This window comes from Anser anser (genome assembly GCF_964211835.1).
Source record: "Anser anser genome assembly, chromosome: 2".
Classification (NCBI taxonomy): Eukaryota; Metazoa; Chordata; class Aves; order Anseriformes; family Anatidae; genus Anser; species Anser anser.
In genome coordinates this window covers 90,098,422-90,111,777 of record NC_139721.1, presented here as the reverse complement: position 1 = coordinate 90,111,777, position 13,356 = coordinate 90,098,422, and the positions used below count along the sequence as shown (strand labels likewise).

Genomic DNA, 13,356 nt, shown 5'->3' with positions numbered 1-13,356 from the left:
TCTCTGCACATCTTAATTGTAGTGAGAACTAAAAATCAAGAGCAGTACAGAATACAGTTGATTTATACTATGATTTATCAGTAGTCATACATAATATAAAAGAGTAACTGCTAACAGCAGGACTCCCAAGAACACTTTGACCTATTTGTATGGACATGAAGAAATGATCTGAAATGGCTAGTGAGGAGATCCCCTGAAGTTGTGACTATGGCAGAGGGACTCATCAGCTCATCAGCACTGTGCCAAACTTGCAGAATGGGGATGCCCTAGCTACTTCATAGTGAGGACTTATTTAACCATTTCAGGAATCACCAACAGGCTGTGGTCTGTAATATACAGGTAAAATGGGATTTTAAGGTAGAAAAAACGTATGTTGTCTATAAAGAAGATCATTCTGAAAGTGATCATGAGAGGAAGTGACAGGAGGCAGAGGAACCCTGATTCATTTTGGAAATTTAAAATCAGCCTGGAGGAAAGGCTAGAAAAGGCTTTGACAGAGTAAGCACTGAGCAGAATGGAAAATGGAAGGAATAATTTATAGGACATTTATGAGAATGAGTGAAATATTAAAAAAAATAAATAAATGTATAATACTGTCCAACTGCAGTTTCTCCAGTTCTGGGTCAGGTTGAGAGCATTGGTTGACTGACGATAATATTGTTACTTTCCTTTTTACCTACAGGCAAATCCCAGCAAACTCTACCTTGATCTGGGAAGTAAAATGTATCCCAAAACGGCCAGGGTTACGAAAGCTGATTGCAAGCCTGAATTGTGATGCTTTGAGGCATGTGTATGGTGAGCTGAGCATCCAGATTCAGAAACCATGAACCAAGGTGCTGTCTTCATCCTTTCATTTAGCTCTCATTATATTTCAAAATATCACATTAGAAGAGGAAAACAGAGACAGAGGTAGAAATCTGCTTTTTGTTATTTTGGTTGTCCTTTGTGTTGCACAAAATTTGATATGAAAAAGTAACCAACAACACTGGGAAGAGAGAGTAAAAAAGGATCTGAATGGTGAATGATTCAAAATTAGATACACGTAATCAAAGGCAATTTTAGGCCATATTATTGCTGTAGTTCACTTGTATTTATGGTCTTTTGCATTAGTGCTGCAAGGGAATCTGAAAGGCTTCATTCACCAAAGTAGTCTGAACTTTAGTTTTAATTAAGGCCTGATATTTCACTGAAAAGAAAAAAGGAAGAACCCAGTGCTATAAATTCTTAGAGTGAATTACACAACCTTATGGTAGATCATTCTGGCTGCAATAAAAACAGGTATTTCTAGCTAGCAGGACTGCTTTATCCGACAGTGTTATAATTTTCCAGTTCATGGACAGCATGCTTTGCTGGAATCATCTCTCAGGGTTTGATATCTCCAGAGTATTTCCAGCTTCCTTTTCCTACTTGCTGCTTCACTATGCTTTTTCTCTTGCTCTTTCATGCATGCTTGCACCCATACAATACTCACTTTGTTTCACGCCCTTTGCCCATCCTGTATGCTGTTAATTTGCTATTCCTTTCCTTTGATTGCTGAAAATAAGTAGTTTTTCATGCCCCTGCTCAGACTTTGTCCCACCAAACTTGCATTTCCTGGTCACATCTCTTGCATATGGTTGTGCTCTCCATCCTTTTCTGCCTTTTCTTCTCTCCTAAACCTCATAGCCCCATTTTCTGTGTGTGTGTTGAGGGGGTCCCCTGCCCCAGAGCAGTCCAGGCCCCACCAGCTTGTACATGGGGCAGAGGAGAGAGTATCGAAGGGGACTGAGGGGCAGCTTTCCAGCCCCACAAGCCTAACAAACATCCTGCACTGGAACTGCCACTTGAGGATGAGCCTAGATTAAACCATGCCCAAGCATTCCCTGGGAATCATGACCACTGCAAAATCAGGACCCGTTACATGGAAAACCCCAGGAAGATTTAGGGACAGAAGCTCAGCTTACAGGAATAAACATGCATCCTAAGAATCAGAAACTCTGCAAGCTGGGTCAGCTTCCTGCCTTGCTTGGTGCATATTCCTCTGTGAGATGCAACGGGGCCTGCTATGGCTTCGCTCCTCTCCTGAGGCCCTTCTGGCCCAGAGGCTGTCCTGGATCTGTGTTTTCCATTAGTCTCCCATGTAGGGTGCCATTCCATCCTTAGCCATGAACCCCCTTGTGCTAGGGGAGCAGGAGTGTGTGTTGTCATTTCTTATCTCTCCCAAATTCCTTCTCAGGATATTTTTTCAAATGAGGCAAATATGTGCAAGCCACAGTCGCGTGTGGTGGCTCTCCACTGGCCAAAGTGTGTAAGAGCATATCCCATACTAACAGCTTGGTTGAGATAACTGAGCTTCCAAAGAAGTTACAAGGAGTCTTGTGCTTATTAAAAACTGTGGCTATATTGTACTGTGCATGGCCATGTCATTTTATGGTCTCATAAGTGAGAGAGCAGGAGAGATGACATGCCTTCTGCTCCCCTTCTTGCCACACATTGCTTTCTACAAAAGTGGTGACCAGCTGTTAAAAATAAGTAAGCCCAGGGGAGGAGAAATGCAGGCTGCTCTTTTGCTAAAGTATGTGGAGCAAAGCAAAGATTCATACCTCACATGCTTAGTGAGTAACCCTGGATCCAGGAACACCAGACCTTTTGGGGCTTTTGCTTCAAGCATGGTTACACCTGTATTGTGTACAGCTTATGGGACCACGTTTATACACTCTGCAATGTCAAAGCCTCCTACAGAAGTCCTCTGGTGCATGAGGGACTGAACAGTATGTTGTAAATGCACAGTGACAATCTCTGTTAAGTAATTAAGCAGTTCTACCAGAGTCTACATCACCTAATAAAATTATCCATTTTTTGCTCTTGCCTATAAACCTGCTTTCCATTCTAGACTTTTTATTACTACAGTGTAATAGGAATTTAAAATAAAGCATATCTGATTGCACTTGCATCATGTGTTCTGTGTTTTAATCAGTCACTTTTTCTATGTCATAGCACTATAGACGCTATTTGCTGCATCTTAAGTGTAAGAGTAAGTTGAAAAATTTGCTTCTGAGCCATGCTGTTAAAGGTGCCTTTTTGGTGCAACGGAGAAAGCCCTAGCTTTATTTAAATATAAATAAATAAATAAATGTACAGGCTTGGTTTGACTATTTGCCTTTGCAAATGAATTGGAGGAGCTGACGATTTCAAGAGCACAACACTGTGCCAGCAAAGAGAATCCCCAGTTTCCCCTGGAAATTACTTTAACATGTCAGAGCCCATTAAAAAGGCCAATGTGCTCCTAATGAAACCTCACCTGCATCCCACTTCTAAAGTGTGCTCTTCTCAGCTAAATATTTTAAGGCATTTTACTAACAGTCATTAAACCGAATAAAGTTCACTGGGAGATCGGAAATATTTTAAGGTAGTTTACAGAGGGTTATGTGGGAGCAAAAAGAAGTTCAGTGATGACTTTGAAGGAGGCCAGTGATGTCAACAGCTCTGGCATTGCTGGCCAGCTCGCTCGGAACAGAGCTGCTTACAAAAACCTAAGGACAAAAGGAGGATGGCCTTTAGGTTTTCAACTACTCATCCCCTGTACGTGGGCTGGTGCCTGACTAAAATCTGGAGATGCAGTGAGTGCTATGATAGGTCAGCTTGGCTGAACAGCGATCTTCTAGAGTTTAGGTGGAAAAAGGAAGCGTATGGCTGCTGGAAGTGAGGTCAAGCGAGGTGGGAGGACTACGGAGATGCTGTTTGCCATTGTAGGGAGAAAATTCACGTGGCCAAAGCTCAGTTAGAGTTGAAGATGGCCAGTACTGTGGAGGACAATAAAAAGGGCTTTTTCAAATATGTTAACAGCAAAAGGAGGGCCAGAGAATACGTTGGTCCATTACTTGATAAGGATGGTCACTTCACAAATGCGAATGTAAACAAAGCAGAGACATTTAATGCCTTCTTTGCCTGTCTTTAACACCGGTGATGGGCTCTGGGACCCCCAGAGCCCTGAGTTGGAGGACCATGGCTGTGGTAACGATAAACTCACAGTCAACCTCGAAATTGTGTGGGATCTGCTGCTCCAGCTGGATGCATAGAACTCTATGGGGCCTGCATATAAGTCTGTAAGGCCTGATGGGATTCATCGCAGGGTACTGAAAGAGCAGTGAGTCAGAGTGACTGAGAGCGGCAGAGGTGTCAGAAGGCAAACCTCCTGGCAGTCGCTGGAGCTGGACACAGGCTAGCAGCACATGGATTCATCCCCTCTGCAGGTAAGTCTGCAAGCCCATACTGAGGTCCACAGCTAGTCTTAGAAACAAGCTTTGTCTGCAAATCTGGCAGATCACATGGGGAAAGGAAACTCAGAAGGTGGCTTGGAGGCTGGAAAACTGGGGACTGCAAGGCAATCAGTAGTTGCAAACCAGCTGTGTGTGCTAGGAGAAGGTCCAGGCTGGGCTCGGCAGTTTCCCTAAGTCATCTGCAGCACCCCCAGTACTGGTCAGGGAATAAAAGTGATCCCCTGTGACTGTTCACACAACTCCTGCTCTGGTTTTGGCTAACACACAGCTGATGTATGCTGGGAGCAGTGCCACTAGGTCGAGGCCAGAGCAATACGTAGCCAAGGCATGATAGACAGGAAGTTCTAAAGGTTATTATGCAGCCACTATCAACTGATGCTTGCTGTCTCCTGCAGCCATAAGCCTTGCATATTAATTGTCTGGAGGTTTCTTCAGAATCCACTAAATTATGGAAATGGTATAGACCAACTTCCAAACTGGAAGGTGTCAATATGTCAGCTTACTGAAAAATCTTCTGAAGCAGATTCAACAGCAGCTGGACTGATGAGGCTTTTGTGCTTCCTGGTGTGATACAGGGCATACCTGCACTGTGGGTAGGGGAGAAGGGAAAAGAATGAGCAATCTTGCTCTCAACTAGGAAACTATTTTGCCCATAGATGCATGAGTTACATGAATTACAGAACTTGTGATTTAGAAGCCTCAAGAATTAGGAGCTGATTTAATGAATATGATAGACTAGTCCATACAAAGGAGACTGAGCCGTTGTTTGATGTTTGTTTTCTTTCCCAATAATCTCATAAAACAAAGCTTAATTTACAAAGTACATTTCCCTGTAAATTTGAGAGACCCAAGTAGACCATGACACCCCTAAACACGAGAAGTAGGAAATGTCTGGTCTAGTGAAACCTGCACCAGTAGCAAGTGGCATTGCAGATGCAGGTGTTTTGCTTATGTTGTGGTAGCCCCCTTATTGGGAACAAATGTGTTGTTTTCTCTATATTTAGTGGCTTTGGTGTCTTTCTCTTTTGTGAGCTTTTGTAGCTAATTTAGCTTTTACCATATACCACATGCTTGGGCAAATTGTTCCCCAGATATGCTAGTAAGAGATAAGAAGAACCATCTCATATTTGCTTTGAACCTCATTCTCTTACTAACCTTTTTTTACAATGTGTAGCTCTGGTAATGGAAGAGTCAGGGAGAACTTCCCTCTCTGACATGCTGGCTGTAATTTCATAGGCCTCTATACTGTGTTTCCTTCAAATCCTGAGTATTTTTCATTTAGTCACTTTGTGCATGGAAACTGTTCCACACCTGTGATTGTTCTTTTTTCTATCCTCTGAACTTCTCCCAGTATCATGCAATTTTAAGTATCATTTAAAAGTTATATATCTGTTTTAAGCATCTGTATTTTGAAAGGACACTACTAATGAGTAGTAGTAGTAGCCTACCTGTGAGTAGCCTACCTGTGCAGGTGGAAGGTGAGTCTGTTGGGATCCAAGTTCATTAGATTAAACCTGGACACAACTGCAACTGAAACAAATGGATTTAAAACTTGCCCTGGTTAAAAGCTCAAAGTTGAACACATTTTACTCTTTTGCTGCATTGTTTCATGAAATACCCCACTATCTCACACAACCACCAATGTGACTGCCTTGAAAAGACCATGGGTCAGCTTTCTAGAACAACCTACTGGTAAGAAATAGGGCATTAATATTTGAAAAGCATCTGACTTTTCATCACTGTGTAGATACATAAGGTTCTGAGATGCTCTTAACTTTACCTGTATTTTGCTTTTCTTCAAAGTAAGTACATTTCACTATGACAAGGACTGTGTGGTGTTGTTCGGGTTGCTTTTTTCTCCTTACAGAATTCCTCTGTTTGGAAATAGCCTGCAGAATAATAGTAAAATGCTATGTGAACTTCTGACAACTGAACAGTCAAGACCTCATGGAGTGAGGGGTAACTATGGGGAACTGTAACTCAATTTTAGTATGCTTAGGCAATATTTGCATTAATAAGATTAACAGAAGCAGATCTGTACAGTGAATCAGCTCATGTTGAGAACCTGATAGGTATACTGCATTTCAGAGAGTTCTTATTGGACTCATCTGAATGGCTATCAGCACTTGCAGAGCTTCTGGTGCGCTCTTCAGTCACCTCTTCAGACAAAACTGAGCTGAAAAAAATCTATGCTGCAAGACGATTCTGATGCAGACCACAGCACTGTACACTGCTATTTCAAACACATGTTCCTGGTCAGAAGGTGTGAGAGGTGGCCAGGAGATCAGCATCTGTGGTAGCTGCATGGCCAAGATCTGTACAGACAATTCAGTCTGTGTCTTGAAGCCTTTGATATTTCCCTGTGTAGGCGTACTGCTACAGAGGTATTCATACCACTACTTGTCCCTCCATAGGAGGCACAAATAGACCATACACTGTAAGCAACAGTCAAAACACGTGTTCAGAAGCCATGGTGTGAACTCTTAATAGCACAGCTTTAAGGAAAAATGTCTCTACTCTCCCACAAGTCCAGTTTCTAATCAGCAGGAAAATCTCATGCTGTTCTAGTGTGGCATACTCTAGTCCAGTTTGAGCTTCGAAGGCATCTTTACATGAATCTAGCTGTAGCCATGATTGTGATTGTACCAAGATGCATCTTTTGGGAATTTGCCTCCTTTTAACCAAATACAATGTACATCAACATTCATGCAAACTGGCTCCAAATCCCATTGGCAGCCGTAGTGGTACTCTAAGCAAACAGCAAGGTAAACTTCTAAGTTTGTTGGGTTTGTTGTCCTTTATACAGCAAACAACTTGAGCTAATTTAGTTACTACTATAAAGATGTTTCAAAGCCTCTGCTGCCTAAACAGTTTAGTTTATAGAAAGACATTTTCACATACTATGGTAAGCTTCGCATAGGGTCATTGTAAACCCCAGTGCAACATGCTAGTGAGTTATTTTCTGCTTTTCATCTGGTTAAGTAAAGTAGCCACAGTTTTTGCGTTATAAAACAATGTGCTCCAATCAGCTAGCTCTGGAAGAGCTTTTAACTAATAAACCCTGCTCCCAATGCTCTGTTGGCCTCATCAAACTTACTGATGTCCAAGGAAAAAAAAAATTTGCCCTTGTGTTCAGAGACACTTAGCACTGGGGAAGTGTCATCATCAAGCTGCAAATTAACTTGCATCCAACTGTGGTCACATCTGAAAGTGTGAGGTTAGGCAAATGAGAAAAGCCATCATTTAAGTGGGAAAAGAAGGGAAAAAAAAGAAAACAGACTTCACTTTGTGGGGGGTCAGGGATATAAGGAAGTAAAATAAATATGCAGTGTCTTACTGCTGTATTTCTAGTGAAGTTGTGTAACAGGATGCTATTGTAAGACAGTTATTTGGGGATTTTTTTATTATTATTTTTTTTACCTTTTAAGTAGGACAGAGCATGTAGTTTGTTCAGCCTTTAATTAGTCTGACCTCTGCAAACCCAATGAACTAGTGGACAAGGTAAAGACACCGCATTCATCTTTGCAGTACTTTGACACCTTACCGGTACAAACAAAATGAAACCGGCTTCTTCTCTCTCCATCACATTTCCCACACCTTCTTCCTTCCTTAATTTGTCTCTTCAGTGTGGCCCTGAGGCTACTCCAGTATCATGCACCCTGTGCAGTGTTTGCCCTGAACCAAAGTGGGTTGTGCATGCTGAAAAGTGTCCTGGGGGTTGGTGCACCTCTGGTTCCTCACACCAGTTAAAATATTTTGCAACTCTTCTTAGAGAAATATGACCTCAATGCTTTATGGAAGGAGGAGATCCATCTCACTGCCTTTTTGTCAGTAAACCATTTCTGCCAGCATAGAGGACCAACTAGACCCCTTCACAACAAGTCATTTTTTAAAGGCCCAAGAAAATAGCTTGCATTGTAGGCCAGTTGTTGTGTCTTGCATTCAGTCTACAGCTTCCTCATGAGGGGAGAGGAGGGGCAGGTGCTGAGCTCTGCTCTCTGGGGACAGCGACAGGACCCGAGGGAATGGCATGGAGCTGGGATAGGGGAGGGTCAGGCTGGGTGTTAGGAAAAGGTTCTGTACCCAGAGGGTGGATGGGCACTGGGACAGGCTGCCCAGGGCAGCGGTCACAGCACTGAGCCTGCTGGAGTTCAGGAAGCATTTAGATAACACTCTCAGACACATGGTTTAATTTTTGGGTGGTCCTGTGTGGAGCCAGGAGTTGAACTTGATGACCCTTGTGAGTCCCTTCCAACGTGGGATGTTTGGTTCTGTTCTTTTCATGTTCAGTAGTTTGGGTATTACATCCTATAGGGCACAGAATGCTGATAATCCATACAATGTGATTTTTAAGTATTAGTCACTGATTGCCAGAGAACAAATAATACAACCAGGGACAAAAATGGGGAGAGGATCAGAATAGATTGTATGAAAAACAACACAAAGGTCAGCAGGCAAATTGGTTATGCAGTTTTATTTCTGATGCCCATAATCTGTCACCAAGTGAACTTTGGTTCCTTTATGTCACCAGTGACATACCAAACATTGGTATCTCTCTCCCTGAATCACAAAAGGGACTTGAAAGCTCACACACCTTCTTGCATAGCAAACATGTCTATTTCCTTCTGCCTCATTCATCCTCTCCTTTCTTCATACAGATGACATAATGGGTTTGGACTGAAGTTGATGAGAAGAAATTCAGTTTTTCCCCCAAGTCTTCTGGAAATACCTGGGAAGCAATCCACCCTGGCAATGTTGTTCTTCTCCTTGGTCAGAGCTGGAATTCCCCTCTAAAGAGAGGTACTAGGCAGCTACCAGGACAGCAATTCTGATATCAGGCATTTATTGGATTCCTATTTCTGGACATCTGTGTGGGGATTGGCTCCAATGGCTCAGCAGTTGCTGGAGCTGCCCAGACTCCACTGAAGAGTTATTTTCTTCTCCTGGGAGGTGCCAGTGTAGGTCCTTTGCAGCCAGAAGTATGCTATACTTTGGGAAGTCCCAGATCAGGCATCCAAGTCACCAGCAGTGCAACATTTGGAATGGATGCACAAGTCCAATTTCACCCACTTCAGAGGACGCAACCAAAGGCTCACCAAAAAGTAAATGCAAGTCTTTAAAGATTTTCTCTGATCAAGTAAACCGTGTGGGAACGATTTGTCTTAAGGTGAATGCGGTTTCATTGTATTTCAGGTTTCTTCCACTGTATTGCAGAACATTGTAACAGTGACATTACAGCAGAGTAGCAAAACCCATGGAATGTGCTCACTTTGCTTTCAAGCAGATCGGCTGCAAGCTTTTGGCCAAGTGCCATTACTGATAGCTTGAGTACTTCAGCTTGTTAGACCAATGTGAATCTGCTCTATCACATCTTCTGTATTGAACATAGAATGGATATTACCTAGTCTCCAAGCAGAAAACACCAAGAGAGGCAGCTCTGGCTTTGAGAGCAAGAGCAGCATCGCACAATTAATGAGGAACACATTCAGCAGTACCTACAGCATCAGATCTTAGTAGGCCAATCTGGATTCAAAAGAAAGTGGGGTGTATTTTCCTTTTGTCTATGCGAATGCTTTTCCATGACAACAATAATTTTACTTGGTTTTCCTTTCGCTGCTTTTCATGATTCTAAGCAGGCCTGTGTTTGAGAACTCCTGTAACAGGTTGCACAATTTCTGCTTCTGTTCTGGCTTTTCTACTGCGTCAGAGAAACTGCTGAGAGCCCAATTTGTACCTGCTGACCAGGATGCTACTGCACAATTTACTCAGTGGATTGATTTGTCAAATAGGGTGCTACTTGATCAGATCTTGAACTAGATCCTATGCAGTTATGAAAAGCAACATTTAATAGGATTTGCAGAAAGAATGAGCTAGGGGGCACTGAGGAAAAGGGCGCTGAGAAACAAGCCGTAAGCTAAAATAATAGTGCTGCCGGGCCACATGCTGCGCATTCAGACACGGGCTAAAGCTGCAATCTTCCCAAGATTTTAGCAGCTGTGTTCCCCCTGGTTCTGTCTCTTGTGCATGGCTGGCAGTTCTGAGCTGACAGGTCCAAGTGTGTGAAGAGGGTCTGGGAAATTTGCCCTTCCTATATACTCATCTTCCCTTAATCTCGCTGTGTCTACATAGGAGACATTAGCAGATCACAAATTCAAGTGCTCAGAAACTGGAGTGCATGACTGATCTTGCCAGGCACTTTGCAGCACTGTCATGGCTTTCGTACATGTCAGTCACACACTTTTTTCCCCCAGAAATAGTCCTTCCAGAAATAGGCCAGGATGGGTGGACGGTGTGGTGGGGCAAGCAGGAGGTGAGTGCAGCCCCTGCCTGCTGGGTGCCCATCTCATCTCCTGCAGGGGTGGGAGAAAATGTGGTGGGTAAGGGGAGGGATTAGCAGAAGAACAAGATGAAGGTAATGACTGTTTAGGCTGTGTGTGCTCTTTGCCACCGTCCTCCTCTGGTGGAGGGCTGATAGCGCCAGCTGGGATGACTGATTAGGTATTTGCAGCTCTGGGTGATTGATTGCAGGCACAGGGCTCCCGTTTGCAGATGCAGCGTACTCGTTGCTTTGGGGAAGTTAATGAGGGTCACACACTGAATCCATAAAGTGCAACAGGAAATCTAACTCCTCTCAAAAATCTGCTGTTAACTGAGCATCCCAAGTTTGGAGGTAAGTCTTCTGACTTCTCACCACTCTGTGTTGTGGGTAAATGCAGTCATGAAGATTTGTGAACTCTTTCAGGAGGTGTACAACAGAAAGCTGGTGAAGAAAGAGTAACTGCTTTCTGAGCAGTGCTTGAAGAGCTGGCAGGGAGGAGGAGCAGGACAAGCTGGAGCTTGTGGTGCTCTTTGGAGCCTTCCCCCAGCCCTGGCTGAGGCTCCCTCACCTTGCTTGGCCTTACCAAATGTAGGGCAGAAACCTCAGGCATGCTGCAGTGCCCACAAAAAGCAGAAAGAGGGATTGTCACGGAGATAAAGGGCAGAAGGCAGAAATCCTGGCCCAGGCATGGGATATCTGTGGACATCATTCCAGTGATGGGATCCCTTCCTTCAGCCCTCAACTTCTGTGGCGGCATGCGTGGAGCGTAGTTTGTCTGCAGGGCAGCTTTGGAGTATCCCATTCTGCTCTGGGTGCAATAACAGTGGCTGAAGCAGTGGGCCATTGAAATAACTAACTTCAGAAGGACTTTGTTGTCTGGTCCTTATCTTTTATTTTATTTACTTATTCATAGATTTTGTGTATCCAGACAGTCATGACACAAGTAGAACAGTTTTCTCTTTCAGTAGGATTGGCGATTTGAGACAAATCTCAGCCTAGTGAGCTTCCTTAGGGAAAGTCATAAATGACAAGGCTGCTGGGCTCACACAGTACAACTGAGAATATGTAGCAGAGTCCAGAGATGTTCAGTCCTTCAGCCCCACAGCAAGCTTACCAGCTTGGGGCTGGGGTGTGACAGAAATCTGTGGTGATGGAGTTGAAGCCTGGATTTAAAAGTTACTGTGTCTGGGATGTAACTCAATTAAGTTTGGCAAGTACCTGTCCCAACAGAGATCAGAAAATCCATTCCCCTCCAATTTACTTGGCCATAAACACCCATCACTGTAATCAGCAAGGAGAGAGCTTGGACTCTGGGCTTCTGTCTCTGTTCCTTGAAAATAAAAACTAAGAAACATATAAGAACATAAAATAACTAAAACATATCAGTGACTGTCCTCTTCCTCATTTCTTCTGCATCACGAATTTTGAGATCTTTTATCAGTGCCTGACTCAGTTACAGTAGGTCTCATTTACTCTTACAATCCACCTTACTATGCTCCTGGTAAAGGACAGGGGTCATCAAAGTCAGGTCCAGGAGCAGCAATAGTCTTGCCAGTGTACAGCAGAAAAGATAGATAATAACACAAAGAAAAACTGGTAAATATTCTTCAGAAGTCTGTTTGTTCCCTTGATGTCACATATCCTAACTTCAGGTGATTTCAAAAAGAAAAAAAAAAAAAAGGAAAATCAAGGGCATTAATTGGAAGAAAATCAAAGATTGTGAAAAGGGAGGGACCATAACTCCATACAGTAGGAAACAACTGAACCCACTGCTGAGACCAGAGAAAGGGGAATTTATTTATATTTTGCTTATAAATCTTTCAATCAAGGAAGGTGGTAAGGCCAACCAGAGAGAGATCTGGAAGGTGACTCAGGATAAGTTAGGCTGACTTATCTCTGAAACTGATTTTTGAGCATCTGCATGAAAGTCAGTTCTCTATTCCCTGGTTTTACAGCCATCATAATGCTTGCTAGCGTGGATTGGTGTTTTTTAGCCTGGGCCAGTAGACTTCAGGAAGTGATCCTGATTTTTTTTTTTTTTTTTTACAAAGACTTCACACTTGCAAGGACACAAAAATGGGGAGAAATAATATAAGAAAACAATTTTCAAAATGTGGACTAAGTCTTAACTTGGCTTCAAAATAAAAACTATGTGTGATGGTCAGAAAGTTGTCTTACCCCCTCCACCCCCCCCGCCCAAAGACTTGCTTGGGCCATGGATTTTAAAACACTTTAGAAACATGTTGTTATTACATCAGATTGTTATAAATTCTGTATATAAAGTAAAATAATATACACAAGGTAGTTTGTGTGTAACATAACATCTCCAGCAATGAATGCCCCAGCTGGTTGCTTCTGGTGAGGGGATTATTTGCAGAGTGGTATGAACATGTTTCTGAACGGTACCAAGTAAAAAGTGCTTAGCTCCAGCTGGCTTCAATGAAAGCACATTGCCCCTCTCAGGAAGAGATGCATCTTACCCAAACATGTACAAGAGCAATGATAATGTGCCAGCTTTTAAAAGAAACAATATTAACTAAGTTTTGTTCATAGTAAAATGGGGGAGAGTAATACAAAAAGTAGCTGTGGTGTTAGAGTTGGAGTAGTTTACATCAGGTCTTGGTTTGGCTTTATGCTCTTTATTGACTAAGAAATACCATTTGACTGAAACAGGGATCTACTTTTAATTAGCCCATGTTGGATGCTTGTATCCTAAATGAATCTTTGATAGATTTAATTTAATGCTAGTGCAAATGCTGAACTCAAGACACTTCTGTG

The 13,356-nt window shown here is 42.8% G+C and overlaps 1 protein-coding gene across 4 annotated transcripts in view; it reads left to right on the top strand.

The window, feature by feature from the left end:
* Window positions 1-2,931, top strand: part of F13A1 (coagulation factor XIII A chain) — a 102,357-nt gene extending 99,426 nt beyond the window's left edge. For all 4 annotated transcript variants that reach the window (XM_083826173.1, XM_083826172.1, XM_083826174.1 and 1 more), the window contains one exon: window positions 683-2,931. In XM_083826173.1, the coding sequence (XP_083682299.1) occupies window positions 683-827 (145 nt within the window). In that variant the 3' untranslated portion in view covers window positions 828-2,931. The remainder of the gene's footprint in view (window positions 1-682) is intronic.
* The last annotated feature ends 10,425 nt before the right edge of the window (window positions 2,932-13,356 follow it).